Genomic DNA, 17,421 nt, shown 5'->3' with positions numbered 1-17,421 from the left:
CAGCTTTCTTTCTCACCACCACCACTACTGTCACCATCACACTCCCATACTTATTCACAGGGAGACACTGTGGACCCATGGGACATGTATGATTCGGATCCTATACCGTCCAATGATCCGGATCTCTACCCTACTAGACCATCACCACCAGAAGATAGTAAGGTTTATACCCAAGTTATATCTAGGGCAGCTGCATACCATGGGGTTCAAATGCATGCAGAACCTTTGGAAGAGGATTTTCTTTTTAATACCCAATCCTGTAACCATAAACACTACCAGTGCTTAACAATGCTTCCTGGTATGTCTAGGCACGCAGACAACATATTTAAAGAACCAGTTAAAGCTAGGGTTCTAACTCCAAGAATTGACAAGAAATGCAAGCCTATACCAACCGACCCAATCTACATTACACAACAACTGCCACCAGATTCTACTGTGGTCGGTGCAGCCAGGAAACGTGCTAATAGTCAGTCTTCAGGGGATACCCCACCCCCTGACAAAGAAAGTAGAAAACTCGATGCTGCGGTGGAAAAGGGTGGCAACACAAGCAGCCAACCAATGCCGTATTGACAATTCCCAGGCCCTGTTGGTAAGATACGACAGGGCACATTGGGATGAAATGCACAAACCCTTTCAATACCTACCCAAGGAACACCAAAAGAGGGCACAGCAAATTGTAGAAGAGGGACAGGCTATTACAAATAACCAGATTAGATCTGCTCTAGATGCAGCTGACATTGCAGCTAGACGTATTAATACTAGCATTGCAATCAGACGACATGAATGGTTAAGGTCCTCAGGTTTTAAACCTGAAATGCAACAGGCAGTGCTTAATATGCCATTCGATAAACAACATCTCTTCGGATCAGAGGTAGACACTACCACTGAGAAACTCAGAAAGGACTGTGATACTGCAAAATCCATGGAAGCTCTTTATACCACACCTTTTCGGTGGTTCCTTTCAGAAACAACAGTTTAAGGGACGCTTTAAATCCCAAACTGCAGAAGCTTCCACCTCCCATCCAAAACAAACAGAGCAGTATTATTCAAGACGGTCATTTAGAGGTTCTTACATAGGACAGAACTTCAGAGCCAGAGGAAAAGTTACAGCCTCAGAGTGCTACCACACCCACTAAACAATGACCTCTCAAACACCCCACAATCCCATACGTCTCCTGTGGGAAGAAGACTGCAACAATTCCATTCTCACTGGCAGAACATTACCACAGATCAGTGGGTACTTTCAATTATCCGCAATGGTTATTGCCTAGAACTCATCTCTACTCCACCAAATATTCCCCCTCGTTCTCACAGACTCTCTCCAGAATACACTGTTCTACTAAAACAAGAGGTACAATCTCTATTACTAAAAGGGGCAATAGAAATGGTTTCCATCTCACAGCAAGGACAGGAGTATACCCGCTATACTTCCTTATACCAAAAAAGGATGGTACTCTCAGACCCATTCTAGATCTCAGACCTCTAAATCTATATATCATGTCAGAACATTTTCACATGGTTACTCTACAGGATATTATTCCCCTACTACAAAACACGATTACATGACCGCGTTAGATCTAAAGGATGCCTACTTCCACATTCCCATACATCCAGCTCACCGCAAGTACCTAAGGTTTGTAATATCAGGCAACCACTACCAATTCAGAGTACTACCCTTCGGGGGTAATAACACCACCAAGAGTGTTCACAAAGTGTCTAGCTATAATAGCGGCTTACACAGAAGACATCACATACATGTCTTCCCTTATCTAGAGGATTGGTTAATAAAATCCAGCACCATTCTACAGTGTCAGCAACACACAAAATACACAATAGATACCCTACACACACTAGGGTTCACAATCAATTACCAGAAATCTCATCTTCAACCAGCACAAATTCAACCTTATCCAGGTGCACTTCTCAATACTCAACCAGCATTAGCCTACCCAAATCCACAAAGGATAAAGGCTTTTTAATGCCTCATATCACAAATCCAGGTCAATCAGATTTACACAGTACGATTTGTCACAAAACTATTGGGAATTATGGTATCATGTATTGCAATAGTACCACATGCAAGACTAAACATGAGACCACTGCAACAGTGTCTCTCACAACAATGGTCTCAGGCACAGGGTCAGTTACAGGATCTAGTGTTGTTAGACCGCCAAACTTACAAATCTCTGCAATGGTGGAATCACAACAACTTAACAAAAGGGCGGTCCTTTGAAGACCCATTGCCACAGACCATAATCACAACAGATGTGTCAATGACATGTTAGGGAGCCCATCTCAACAATCTAGCCATACAGGGGGAATGGGACTCAACACAATCAACTTACCACATAAACCACTTGGAATTATTAGCTGTGTTCTTAGTCATCAAAGCATTCCAACCTCAGATCATACACAAAACAGTCTTAATAAGAATAGACAACATGACTACAATGTTTTAACTGAAAAAACAAGGGGGGGGGGCACATTCATCCCAATTGTCCCTTCTAGCTCTAACAATATGGAAGTAGGCAATTCACAATCAGATTGTGGAATATATCCCAGGAATACACAACCAGCTAGCAGGCCTTCTAAGCAGAACGCAGCAACAAATACATGAGTGGGAGATTCACCCACAGGTACTTCAATTTTACTTTCAAATGTGGGGAGCACCAAACATAGACCTTTTCACAACAAGCGAAAACATAAAAAATGCCAATACTTTGCATCCAGACACCCATACCCTCAGTCTAAGGGCAATGCTCTATGGATCAACTGGTCAGGGATATTTGCTTACGCTTTTCCCCCTCTCCCATTAATTTTGTTTCTGGTCAACAAAATGTGTCACACCTCTCTCACCATGATACCAATAGCTCCCACGCAGGCACTCCAACACTGGTACACAACACTTTTGGATCTGTCAGTAGTGCCCCATCACAAACTATCAAACAGACCAGATCTGTTAACTCATAACAAAGGTCAAATCAGGCATCCCAATCCCAGTGTACTCAACTTAGCAATTTGGCTCCTGAAGTCATAGAGTTTGGATATTTACAGCTTCCTTTAGAATGTATGAATGTTCTAAAACAAGCACGTAAACCAACAACCAGACAGTGCTATGCAAATAAGTGGAAACGGTTTTTATACTACTGCCAACCTAAAAATACAGATCCACTTAAAGCTTCAGTACAAAATATTGTGTGCTATTTGCTTTAATTACAGAAAGCAAACCTTGCTTTTTCCTCTATTAAAATTCATTTAACAGCCATATCAGCGTACCTACAAACCATACAACATACTTCTCTCTTTAGAGTTCCTGTGATAAAAGCATTTATGGAAGGACTTAAACACATTATTCTACCCAGAACTCCACCAGTTCCTGCATGGAACCTTAATATTGTACTCACAAGACTAATGGGCCCTCCATTCGAACCCATGCACTCTTGTGCTATTCAATTTCTCACATGGAAAGTTGCTTTCTTAGTAGCGATTACTTCATGAAGAGTAAGTGAAATTCAAGCATTTACTCTATAAGAACTGTTCTTCCAAGTACACAAAGTAGTACATAGGACAAACACAAAATTCTCACCTAAAGTGGTTTCACCTTTTCACATTAATCAGTCAGTGGAATTGCCAGTCTTCTTTCCACAGCCAGACTCTACTGCTGAAAGAGCTCTACAAACTCTTGACCTTAAAAGAGCTCTAATGTATTACGTTGACATAACAAAGGATTTTAGGAAAACGAATCAGGTTTTGTTGCTTTCCAACATCATCATCAAGGTAATCCCATTTCAAAACAAGAATTAGCTAGATGGATTGTGAGATGTATTCAAACATGTTAGCTTGAGGCAAAGAGGCAACTATTAATAACTCCAAAAGCACATTCCACTCGGAGAAAGGGAGGCTCTATGGCATTCTTAGGAAATCTACCAATGGCAGACATATGCAAAGCTGCCACATGGTCCACACCACATACATTCACAAAGCATTGCTGTGTGGATGTCTTATCTAGACAACAAGCCAGTGTTGGACAAGCAGAGCTAAAAACACTAGTTCAAACCACTTCAACACCTACAGTCTAACCACCGCTTATTTGGGAGGAGAACTGCTTTTTAGTCTATGCACAGCATGTGTGTCTGCAGCTATACATGCCATCAAACAGAAAATGTCACTTACCTAGTGTACATCTGTTTGTGGCATGTAGTGCTGCAGATTCACATGTGCTCTCCCTCCTCCCCGGGAGCCTGTAGTGTTGTTGTACCCATTTGTACATGCGTGTATGTGTGTGTGTATATATATATACACACATACATACATACATGGACATCTTAGTTACTTCTTAAATATCTATAGTTGGACATACACAATCTTTCACTCCTTACTTCACCCTTCTGCGGGAAAACAATCTAACAAAGGAGTCGATGCCCATGCACACTATCACCGAGAGGAGTCGTCACTCGATCCCGTGACTTGGAAAAAAGACTCCTTTGAAGAAAAACAACTTGTAACACTCCGAGCCCAACACTAGATGGCGGGATATGCACAGCATTTGAATCTGCAGCACTACATGCCATGAACAGATGTTCACTAGGTAAGTGACATTTTCCCTATATATATCTAATATATATATATATATATATATATATATATATTAATATATATATATATATATATATATATATAATATATATATATAATATATATATATATTTTTTTTTTTTCAAATGTCTGAATGAAACAGCAAGTATGAAAAAAGGGCCTTGGTAGTGTGGCAAAAACCAAGGTGAGCATGTGACTCCTACAATGATTAAGACTCATCTACAGATGAACTAGAAAATGAGCCAATAATGCAAAAACAGAAAATTTACCAAATTCTGAAATAAAAAGATTCCGTCCGATTTTGTATATTGCGTCTTATGGCAACACGTCTCAAAGTGTGAACGCAACCTACAACAACTAGAGTCAGGTGAACAATGAAAAAACGTTTTACCTAAATGAGGTTTTAACGTATACCCTCCTGGTTAACTTATGCATACTATCAAAGGTGCAGACCCTTCCACTTGTACTTATCAATGCTCCCTGGGTAGACAAAGAAAATGTAACTCATAAGCTGAACTTTTAAATGGTGTCATCCAACTCCAAGAATTGTATGAATTTTCAAGAAAACGTTGTCAAACCCCTATAACTCCTTGCTCTGTCATACAACATGAATGCATACGTCTGAGCTCATTCTGCGAAAGGGCATTTTATTACCATCATCTATTCTACATCATGATGATTATTATTGCATTCTGGGCAGTAAAAATTACATTTGAAGATCAAATAGCTTTTAACAAAGTTCAGTTATTAACAAATAATTATTGTGGTTAATGTGATTTCTGAACCCTTTTCTTGTCAATCTCCTTCCAAGTGAGTTTCCCTTTTGCCTCCATTACAGCGGCTTACATTTGCAGAAGTCATAAAAGTAACATTGAGACTATAATATTTGTGATGACCAATAGCTGCATTTCATGAGAGACAACAATAGCCTTACTTTTTAGCAAAGGTGCTCTTAAAAGCAGAGTGCTAATAAATTGTATTGGAGAGTCTGACTTGTATAAATGTCTCTTTCCCCTACTAGATCACTGATCTGTTGGATGTCGTACTGGATAGTTTCATTAAAACCAGTGCCACTGGTGGTTTGGGATCCATTAAAGCAGAGGTGATGGCTGACACTGCTGTAGCACTGGCCTCAGGCAATGTGAAGTTGGTTTCGAGCAAGGTAAAAGTTAACTTGCTGAGTTCATTGCATGACTCTGCAGCTGCTTAGAACTGTTTCACCTGCATGAGCAACTATTAATAGATGAAGCTCGTCCACTTCACACTAATAATGCATGAAAAATTTAATTTTATTTTTTATTTTTCAAGTGTATCCTTAACATTTGTTCTGCTGGTAGTGTGGTGTCATAATTTGTTGTTAGCTATCCAAGGTCTCAAACATGATATGAAGGCCAACTGGATTTTAGCAGTAGCTTCAGAAATATGTGCCCACATACATTATGCCCTTTTCAGCCTAACTTTTTAAGTTTTTAAACTTCAAACATGTAAATAGCCGATTGACCTAAATCATTTTTATTATTATACTGATGGTTTCACTATTACATAAAATTAGGCTTTTAGGCTGCTTCGTTTGACTCTTACCAAATGATCAGTCTCCTTCAGCTATTGACAGTTTGTTTTTGGTCTGTCACACTATTGAAAGTATAATAGACTTCAAATGTGTTTTTTAAATCAGTGTTTATCCAGGCTTCTTAATTTTTATTTATTTTTATTTTAGCATTTATTGAGCCATAAAGTAAGCCACAGATTACTGACTCATAAGAGTCCTCTTATATTGTAGTTCAATAATGCAACCACTTATTAAGATGAAGACTGCTAACTAGTTACCTGGCTCTTCATTCTTCCCCAGAAATGGAGTAGAGCTGCCCATAAGCAGCACCTTTTTGTGCGGACATCAGTTCCATTTTTTAAGTGCCTTTCATCGCAGCTTCGGAGCTCTGCTCCTTTACAATCAGTTTTCCAATAGCCATTTTTTTACAGTGTGCTAGAGAATGATGTCTCCACCAAGAACAGGTTTCAAGACATTCCAAGACTGCAGGAAGTAGATGTCAGCCACGGATCTGTACTAGATGTCTCTATGGTGTCAGTGCTCAGAACACTCACGTGTTAGGTGTGTCCTCATGCACTTGAAGGTAATAAGAGAGTTGAAAATGTTTGCTGCAGAAAAAATTTAGTCAGCACAGACTTTGTTTAGTCCCCACACCACGTCACGGGCCCGGACTCTGTGCCATAGCTGCTCCTGAAGCCTTTCAGCTTCGTGCTTGAAGTCCAAACTCGAGCAAAATAAAGAAGTGGGACTTAACTCCTTTCTGCCATTCAAACCTCATTAAGAATGCACATTCCTTCAAGATCTATAGCCACAGAACCCATTCCTCAGTTGGTCTGGAGTGTCCCACATTCCTCAGGCCATAGTTGACCCCACAGTAGATATTGGCCAAAGAGGCCATGCTTCTAATTTTCAGTCTGCTTTCTGCTCCCAATAATGTGCCTACATTCCTCAACAATAGGGGGATACCTTAGGATCCCCCTTTCTTAGGTAAAACTATAGGAGCAGCATACTCTTAATATGTTGTATTTCTTCTATTGTGACCCCATGGTCCACGTTGGTTCTTGCCTACCTGATGCCAGTGCCAATTACTCTGGCGCTGGAGGATATTCCTGTGCCAGCACCAATGTTTGACCTTGAACCGACACTGTCCTGACCCCGACCAATGTCATGCTATCAGTTTACAAAGGCGGGAATGGTCATCATGCAGCCTAACTCTAAGCCCATGCCTCTACCATGTAGGAACTACCAGGAGAGGGTCCATTTTGTTGCTAGTTCTGACTCTTCTACCATGCCAGAGCAGGGTGCACCCCAAGATGTTGATGGGGTTAGCTTGCTCCCATCTCATTACATCGATGATGGAACATACCATTATTTGCAGTACACTAGTGGATTTGACATCTTTCCTAACGCAAAGCTTCACTCACCATATTTTCCACCAACGGAAGAGAGTGCCTCATTTGACATGGTGTTTCAGAGGGCAGTTGACGCACTAGAGTTACAGGTACCCTCCATTGAGACCAAAACAAATGTTACATCAGAAATTTTGCAGCCTGGAACAGCAATGTCTGTGGCCTACTTCTTGCATTGATGCCCTCACAGATACTTGAATAGCTACTTAATCAAAAGCATATACTTGCCAGTTTGTGAATATGCGGGAGGCAAGACATCATAGACTGGAGCCTGGTGACCTGGATTTTCTCACCAAACATCACATTTCAGAGAACCTTGTTGTTCGGACCTTGACATGTTATGTGAATCTAAGCTCATTCCCAATCATTCCAAGAGGATTAATGCTTTTGACAAGTGCACGATTTCTTCCACAAGTTTGGCACTGCAGTCTGTGAGTGCGGTTTGGCTTCTGTCTCTACTCATGCTCTTTATGGCATGGCCAGCGAGATCTTGCCAGCAGTCCCTGAATATCTTATTGGTACAACCAAATAGGTTATCTGTGCAGGCCTGGATACCATAGATCAGTACCAGGGTTGTCATTCGGAGACTCATGTGGATGAGATCCACTTGGATTATCTGGCGATGTACAAGCCTCCTTAATGGACATGCACTTGGATAGACCATGGCTCTTCGGAGAGAAGTCGGTCTCCTCATTGGAGTATTTGAGAGACAGCAGAGCTACAGTGCCTCGCTTGGGGTTGTTGACTCCCGCCAAATAGTTTCCACATAAGTTCCAGATATTTATATGGTGTTCCAGAAGGCTAGCGTATAGACAGGGACAGCTTTTCTATTTATTAATGCGGCAGGCACACCATTCTTCTCAAGTTCGGGGATGCTAGCTGTACAGGAAGCTTGCTAGCCAGCAGGGGCATCAGTCTTTTAATTCCCCCTCACCTGCTACATCTATAAGCAGGATTCAGCATTTCCCCCAGTGTTGCCAATCAGTCACATCTGACACATGGGTCTTACATAATGTTCAGAATGGCTATTCCGTCTCTTCTCTCCTCCCCATCCCACACCATTCCTTCCACGCCAGGACTAATTTTGGAGAAGCATTGGTCTAATTTTTTGATTTATTTATTTTTAAATTATTTTCAGTTTTTTTTTTTTTTACAAGAGATGCTCCTGTTGCTCTCTAAAATCCAAAATTGCACATTGAGAGGGTGGAGGCTTCAGGTCTGTCCTGGACCTTTGACCCCTGAGTTCCTTCCTGTGGAGGGGTAAATTCAAAATGTTCACTGGCCCAGATCCTGTGTTCTCTGTGTTCATCGTCTGAATGTCCTGCAGTCCCACAAGCATTCTCTGTGGTTCACAGTGGGCCTGGATTATTTTAAGTTTGCTGTGCTCCACTTTGGCCTCACCAGTGCCCCTCAGATGTTCACAAAAGTGATGGCGGTGGTTGCTGCCCATCTTGTGAGGTCAAGGGTATCTCTATTCCATTACCTTGACAACTGATTGAAGAAGTTTTTGTCACAGTCAGTTGTGGACAACCTCCAGACAACGGCAGACCTTGACATCGTTGGGGTTCACTACAGACAAGCCAAAGTCCAACCTGATTACTTTACTGAGGCTCCCATTCATTCATACTATCCTAGACACAGAGGAGTTCAGGTCTTTTCCTCTGCAGCAACAAGTCCAGGACATTTGGGTTATGGTCAGAAGGTTCAGGCTCGGTCCTAGATCATGGCAAGAACAGCTCTGACACTTGTTGACTTTTGCTTCCTCTTTGGCACCTATGCCGAGTGATGCAGACAACCTCTACAAATAAACTTTAAGTTCCAGGTGAACCAACATCAAGGTAATCTTGCTGGCACCATCCACATCAGAGTTGTAATTTGTGCTGAGAAATTGAGTATTGTTGAAACCCAATTCACAGAAGCGGATTGTGAGACTAGTGGAAATGAGTTAGAACTTGCTGAAATAGTTCCATTGATAGGTGGTTGTGATTTACCCTAGTAAATGGTGCCCCTGGTACCTAGGGCATGGGCTACTAAAGAGGGTCCCTAAGGGCTGCAGCATGAATTGTGCCACCCTAAGGGACCCCTCACAAAGCACATTTCAGACTGCTACTGCAGGCTGTGTGTCTTGGTGCAGATAAACGTGAAAACATAACATGGCACACAGCCTTTGTGCCGTGTTCCCGAACACTGCATATAATATATGTGCGTCACCCCTCTAGCAGGCCATACAGCACTAAGGCAGGGTCATTATATTACATGTGAATCCATATCCGCACGAGCAGATTTGCCCCTGCTATGTCTTTGTTGATTCTCAGATATAGTAAGTGACCAGGTAAGCCATTTTAAACACATGTACTGGTTATTGTGAGTTCCCCAGCTACATGATGGCTTCACTGAAGATAGGGATGTTTGGTAGCAAACATCTCTTATTTGTGAACCCACACTGATGCCAGGGTTGGATTTACAAATACATGCACCAAGAGGGCACCTTAGAGGTGCTCCCTGAAAACCTACCAGTTACAAGTGTGTTAACTGACTTGTCCTGACCAGTTCAGCCATATTTCTGCCCCCTTAAGGTGAGAGTCGGTGCTCTCAGGGGCCCAGAGACAAAAGCCTGCACTGGGCGCGGGTGTTGAAACCTTCCTCAGACAGGATGGACATTCCAGGGCAGGAAGCTTCAAAGGCCTAACCGCCTTTGTAATGCGATCCAGGTCTCTCCATATAATGGAGATGACCAATGCCTCTGTCCTGATCCCACTTTCAGCAGCAAGACATGCGGTAAAATTAGTCAGATTAGGAGGTGTACCCACTTCATGCCAGTCCCACCCCTAGGGTGAATGAGCTGAAGTGGACATCACTTTTTTAAGTTCCTCCATCTTGGTTTGGAAGGAATTAGACCACTAGGGCTAGGATTATGACCACTACCCAACAGTAGTGGTCATTGAAAGGATATAGTCACCCTAAAGGTGGGCAACCCATTGGCTGCCACATGGCACACCTTGTAACACCCCTGAATTGAGTATTTAGGTGGCACCCCTGAACCCTAGAATGGAGATCCTGACAATCTAAGAAGACTAGGACAAAGAAGAGACAAACCAGCAGAAGAGTAGAAGAAGAAGCAGCTGACCTAGTACCAACCCCACCAACATGTCTGCACTCCTCGATGGACTCTGCACCAGAAGATGCCTCATCCTCCAGCTGAATCTACAGAAACTTGAGAGGACTGCCTACCTTAGAAAAAGACTCAAGTGAACAGTGGACCTGCTCCCCCAACCAACTCTACAGAAAGGACTCTGCAGCCTCTGGAACCGCAAAGACCCAACACCTGAAGACACCACTGCATCTGCCATCACCAACCTTAGTGGGAAGAACTCTGAAAATTGCACTGTCGATTTTTGCAAGTGAAAAGAATTTATGCTTAAAAACGTACTTACCTTAAAATAAAGTTCTTGGGTTTGAAGTATATATTAAAAGTATTATTTGTCTATATTGTCTTAGATTTATTCTTTGAGTGTGTGTCTCATTTATCGCCTCTTTGAGTACAACAAATGCTTAGCATTACCCTCTGATAAGCCTAACTGCGAACCCACACTACTACAAAATAGAGCATTAGCATTATCTAGTTTTGCCTCTGCAAACCAATTGGGTATCCAGTGGACTTCCTGCATTGTGTATTTTTTAGTGCACCATATAGAGTGCCAGCTTCCTACGCCGGTGATAGAACAGTGCATGGCATCTTATTGTTCGCATTCCCAGTTTGTGGCACTACTTTATCGGTTGAGAGTAGTAAATTAAGGTTCGATGGCATGTGTAGCTGCAGATACACATGTTGTGTGCATAGCCCGCCATCTGGTGTTGGGTCGGAGTGTTACAAGTTGTTTTTCTTCGAAGAAGTCTTTCGAGTCACGAGACCGAGGGACTCCTCATCTTTTGCTTCCATTGCGCATGGGCGTCGACTCCATCTTCGATTGTTTTCTTTCCGCCATCGGGTTCGGACGTGTTCCTTTTCGCTCCGGGTTTCGGAACGGAAAGATAGTTAAAAATTCGGAAAATTACGTCGGTATTGTTGCGTTCGGGTTAGATAGAATCAACATCGAATCGTGAAGAGCTCCGGTAGCCCTTCGGGGTAATTTCGATCCCCCGTCGGGGCCTGGTCGGCCCGACCGCGTGTAACATCGAGGCTGATGGAACGGACCCCGTTCCGATTCTGTCCTAAATGCCACAACAAATACCCATATACAGACCAACATTTGGTCTGTAACCTGTGCCTGTCGCCCGAGCACAAGGAAGAAACTTGTGAGGCCTGTCGTGCGTTTCGATCCCGAAAAACGCTCCGTGACCGGCGAGCCAGAAGATTACAGATGGCGTCCACGCCGACAGGACACCGAGAGTTCGAGGAACAAGGAGAAGAGGAAGCCTTCTCTATCCATGAATCGGACTCGGAGGAATTCGACGTCCACGAAACAGTGAGTAAGACGTCGAAGCCAGCACACAAGAAAACAGACAAGGCCCAGGGGACGCCACTGCCAACAGGCCATGGCTCAACCTATAAAGTCGGTGACCGCCCATCGGCACCGAAAAAGGCTGAACTAGTGCCGAGATCGTCCGACTCGGGTCGAGACACAGGCACGCAGCAATCTCGGGACCGAGAAAGTGCTGCCGACAAAGATCGACGCCGAGACAGCGGAGCCGAAGCTGCTCGACGCAGAGACAGTGGCACCGAGGAGGATCGACGCCGAGAAGTTTCGACTCCAAAAAAGAGAAAAGTCGCCTCGGAGCCGAAAACGAGTAAGGACATAGTTTTGGTGCCGAAACGACCGGCAACCGAGCCAACTACCAGCTCCTATTCAGAGGAGCAATCACTGTCCTCTCAATTGCGCAAATATAGATTCGAGGAAGAGTTACAATCCACTGAAGTAGACCACACTCAAAAGCGGATCTTCATTCAGAGTGGAACAGGGAAGATCAGCACCCTTCCCCCTATTAGGAGAAAAAGGAGACTTGAGTTCCAAACACAGGAACAAGCACCACAAACAAAAGTGGTGAAGAAGGTAACTCCGCCACCCTCTCCTCCACCTGTAACTCACATATCACCGGCACAGACTCCGTCACACTCACCGGCTCACACCACCATGAGCCAAGATGACCAGGACGCTTGGGACCTATACGACGCCCCAGTGTCAGACAACAGTCCAGAGGCGTATCCTAACAAGCCCTCACCACCAGAGGACAGCACAGCGTATTCACAGGTGGTAGCTAGGGCAGCAGAGTTCCATAACGTGTCGCTACACTCGGAACCTGTCGAGGATGACTTCCTTTTCAACACCCTCTCCTCCACCCATAGCACCTACCAGAGCCTGCCTATGCTCCCAGGAATGCTAAGGCACGCAAAGCAAATCTTCAAAGAGCCTGTCGAGAGTAGAGCAATAACACCAAGGGTGGAAAAGAAATATAAAGCACCGCCCACAGACCCTGCTTTCATCACCTCACAACTGCCACCAGATTCAGTTGTAGTAGGGGCAGCTCGCAAGAGAGCCAACTCTCACACATCAGGCGATGCACCACCCCCAGATAAAGAAAGCCGCAAGTTCGACGCAGCCGGAAAAAGGGTCGCAGTACAAGCTGCAAACCAGTGGCGCATCGCTAACTCTCAAGCGCTCCTAGCGCGATATGACAGAGCCCATTGGGACGAGATGCAGCACCTCATCGAGCATCTACCCAAAGATTTACAAAAAAGGGCGAAACAGGTGGTTGAGGAGGGACAAAACATCTCCATTAACCAAATACGCTCCTCTATGGATGCAGCGGACACAGCTGCAAGAACAATTAACACAGCAGTAACCATAAGAAGGCACGCGTGGTTACGAACATCTGGCTTTAAACCGGAGATACAGCAAGCAGTGCTCAATATGCCATTCAATGAGCAACAATTGTTCGGACCTGAAGTGGACACGGCAATTGAGAAGCTAAAAAAGGACACTGACACTGCCAAGGCCATGGGCGCACTCTATTTCCCGTAGGGCAGAGGCACTTTCGGCACCTTCCGCAAAACAACCTTCAGAGGGGGGTTTCGGGGTCAGGCCACACAAGCCAGTACCTCACATTCAACACCGTCTACCTACCAGGGACAGTACCAAAGGGGAGGCTTTCGGGGCCAGTACAGAGGAGGACAATTCCCTAGAAACAGGGGAAAATTTCAAAGCCCAAAAACACCTGCAACCAAACAGTGACTCACAGGTCACTCATCCCCTCCACACAACACCAGTGGGGGGAAGAATACGTCAGTATTACCAATCTTGGGAGGAAATAACAACAGACACTTGGGTCTTAGCAATTATCCAACATGGTTATTGCATAGAATTTCTCCAAATCCCTCCAAACATACCACCAAAAACACAGAATATATCAAAACAGCATTCAGACCTTCTGGAAATAGAAGTTCAAGCATTACTGCAAAAGAACGCAATAGAACTGGTACCAGGTACACAAATAAACACAGGAGTTTACTCACTGTACTTTCTAATACCAAAAAAGGACAAAACACTGAGACCAATCCTAGATCTCAGAACACTAAACACCTACATCAAATCAGAACACTTTCACATGGTCACGCTACAAGAAGTGTTACCATTGCTAAAGCAACAAGACTACATGACAACCTTAGATCTCAGACGCGTATTTCCACATACCGGTACATCCCTCGCACAGGAAATACCTAAGGTTCGTATTCAAAGGAATACATTACCAATTCAAAGTATTGCTGTTCGGTATAACAACCGCACCAAGAGTCTTTACAAAATGCCTAGCAGTAGTAGCTGCACACATCAGAAGGCAGCAAATACACGTATTCCCGTATCTAGACGATTGGCTAATCAAGACCAACTCACTGACAAAGTGTTCACACCACACAGATCAGGTCATACAAACCCTCTACAAACTCGGTTTCTCCGTCAACTATGCAAAATCACACATTCTGCCGTGCAAAGTACAGCAATACCTATGAGCAACAATAGACACAACAAGGGGAATAGCCACTCCAAATCCACAAAGGGTTCAAAATTTCCTAAATGTTATACAAACCATGTATCCAACACAAAAAATACAGGCAAAGATGGTATTACAACTCCTAGGCATGATGTCCTCATGCATAGCCATTGTCCCGAACGCAAGACTGCACATGAGGCCCTTACAACAGTTCCTAGCATCACAATGGTCACAAGCACAGGGTCACCTTCTAGATCTGGTGTTGATAGACCGCCAAACATACATCTCGCTTCTATGGTGGAACAGTATAAATTTAAACAAAGGGCGGCCTTTCCAAGACCCAGTGCCACAATACGTGATAACAACAGATGCTTCCATGACAGGGTGGGGAGCACACCTCAATCATCACAGCATCCAAGGACAATGGGACGTTCATCAAACAAAGCTGCATATAAATCACCTCGAACTGCTAGCAGTTTTCCTAGCGTTAAAAGCTTTCCAACCCATCATAACCCACAAGTACATTCTTGTCAAAACAGACAACATGACAACAATGTATTATCTAAACAAACGGGGGGACACACTCGACACAGCTGTGCCTTCTGGCACAAAAAATATGGCAATGGGCAATTCACAACCACATTCGCCTAATAGCACAGTTTATTCCAGGGATCCAGATTCAACTTGCAGACAATCTCTCGAGATCACCAACAAGTCCACGAATGGGAAATTCACCCCCAAATTCTAAACACTTACTTCAAACTTTGGGGAACACCTCAAATAGACTTATTTGCAACAAAGGAGAACGCAAAATGCCAAAACTTCGCATCCAGATACCCACACAGGCAGTCTCAAGGCAATGCCCTATGGATGAACTGGTCAGGGATATTTGCGTACGCTTTTCCCCCTCTCCCTCTCCTTCCATATCTAGTAAACAAATTGAGTCAAAACAAACTCAAACTCATACTGATAGCACCAACATGGGCAAGGCAACCTTGGTACACAACACTGCTAGACCTATCAGTAGTACCCCACGTCAAGTTACCCAACAGGCCAGATCTGTTAACACAACACAACACAAACAACAGATCAGGCATCCAAACCCAGCATCGCTGAATCTAGCAATCTGGCCCCTGAAATCCTAGAATTCGGACACTTAAACCTCACCCAAGAATGTATGGAAGTCATAAAGCAAGCTAGAAGACCATCCACTAGACACTGCTATGCAAGCAAATGGAAAAGGTTTGTTTGCTACTGCCATCATAATCAAATTCAACCATTACACGCATCTCCAAAGGATGTAGTGGGTTACTTACTACACTTACAAAAATCGAACCTGGCCTTCTCTTCCATTAAAATACACCTCGCAGCAATATCTGCATACCTGCAGATTACCCATTCAACTTCACTATTTAGGATACCTGTCATTAAAGCGTTTATGGAAGGCCTCAAAAGAATTATACCACCAAGGACACCACCCGTTCCTTCATGGAACCTCAACATCGTCTTAACAAGACTCATGGGTCCACCTTTTGAACCCATGCATTCTTGCGAAATACAATTCCTAACCTGGAAAGTTGCATTTCTCATCGCCATCACATCTCTAAGAAGAGTAAGTGAAATTCAGGCGTTTACAATACAAGAACCTTTTATCCAAATACACAAAAATAAGGTAGTCCTAAGAACCAATCCTAAATTTCTACCAAAGGTTATTTCACCGTTCCACTTAAATCAAACGGTAGAACTACCAGTGTTCTTCCCACAGCCAGACTCGGTAGCTGAAAGGGCACTACATACATTAGACATCAGAAGAGCACTAATGTACTACATTGACAGAACAAAAGAAATCAGAAAAACAAAACAACTGTTTATTGCATTCCAAAAACCTCATACAGGAAACCCAATATCAAAACAGGGTATAGCCAGATGGATAGTTAAGTGCATCCAAATCTGCTACCTTAAAGCAAAAAGAGAGCTGCCCATTACACCAAGGGCACACTCAACCCGAAAGAAAGGCGCTAGCATGGCCTTCCTAGGGAATATTCCAATGCACGAGATATGTAAGGCAGCCACATGGTCTACGCCTCACACATTTACTAAGCACTACTGTGTAGACGTGCTGTCCGCACAACAAGCCACAGTAGGTCAAGCCGTACTAAGAACTTTATTTCAGACTACTTCCACTCCTACAGGCTGAGCCACCGCTTTTGGGGAGATAACTGCTTACTAGTCTATGCACAACATGTGTATCTGCAGCTACACATGCCATCGAACTGAAAATGTCACTTACCCAGTGTACATCTGTTCGTGGCATTAGTCGCTGCAGATTCACATGTGCCCACCCGCCTCCCCGGGAGCCTGTAGCTGTTTGGAAGTTATCTTCAACTTTGTACATTTGTAAATATATTATTTAAACCTTAATTGGTACATACTTATTCACTCCATTGCATGGGCACTATTACTAACACACACAACTCCTACCTCACCCTCTGCGGGGAAAACAATCGAAGATGGAGTCGACGCCCATGCGCAATGGAAGCAAAAGAGGAGGAGTCCCTCGGTCTCGTGACTCGAAAGACTTCTTCGAAGAAAAACAACTTGTAACACTCCGACCCAACACCAGATGGCGGGCTATGCACACAACATGTGAATCTGCAGCGACTAATGCCACGAACAGATGTACACTGGGTAAGTGACATTTTCATTCCCTTCCTAATTGTAGGCAAAGACTAGAAACTGAAGGACTGATGTTTTCAGTGCTTGTTGGTAAGTGGTCAGTCTTCTGCTGTGCAGTTAGGACAATGGTTGAAGTTCGATGACTTTGTTGAACCTTAATGGGTTATTTAAAGATGGTTCAGAAGACTTCGAGTTTTTGTCAATACT

At 43.6% G+C, this 17,421-nt stretch overlaps 1 protein-coding gene across 8 annotated transcripts in view; it reads left to right on the top strand.

The window, feature by feature from the left end:
* NF1 (neurofibromin 1) overlaps window positions 1–17,421 on the top strand; it is a 1,379,374-nt gene that overhangs the window by 979,913 nt on the left and 382,040 nt on the right. For all 8 annotated transcript variants that reach the window (XM_069226659.1, XM_069226655.1, XM_069226657.1 and 5 more), the window contains one exon: window positions 5,618–5,758. In XM_069226659.1, the coding sequence (XP_069082760.1) occupies window positions 5,618–5,758 (141 nt within the window). The remainder of the gene's footprint in view (window positions 1–5,617; window positions 5,759–17,421) is intronic.

Source organism: Pleurodeles waltl, chromosome 3_2 (assembly GCF_031143425.1).
Source record: "Pleurodeles waltl isolate 20211129_DDA chromosome 3_2, aPleWal1.hap1.20221129, whole genome shotgun sequence".
In the NCBI taxonomy this organism is placed as follows: Eukaryota; Metazoa; Chordata; class Amphibia; order Caudata; family Salamandridae; genus Pleurodeles; species Pleurodeles waltl.
The sequence above is the reverse complement of the archived record's forward strand: the minus strand, read 5'-3'. Positions and strand labels throughout refer to the sequence as shown.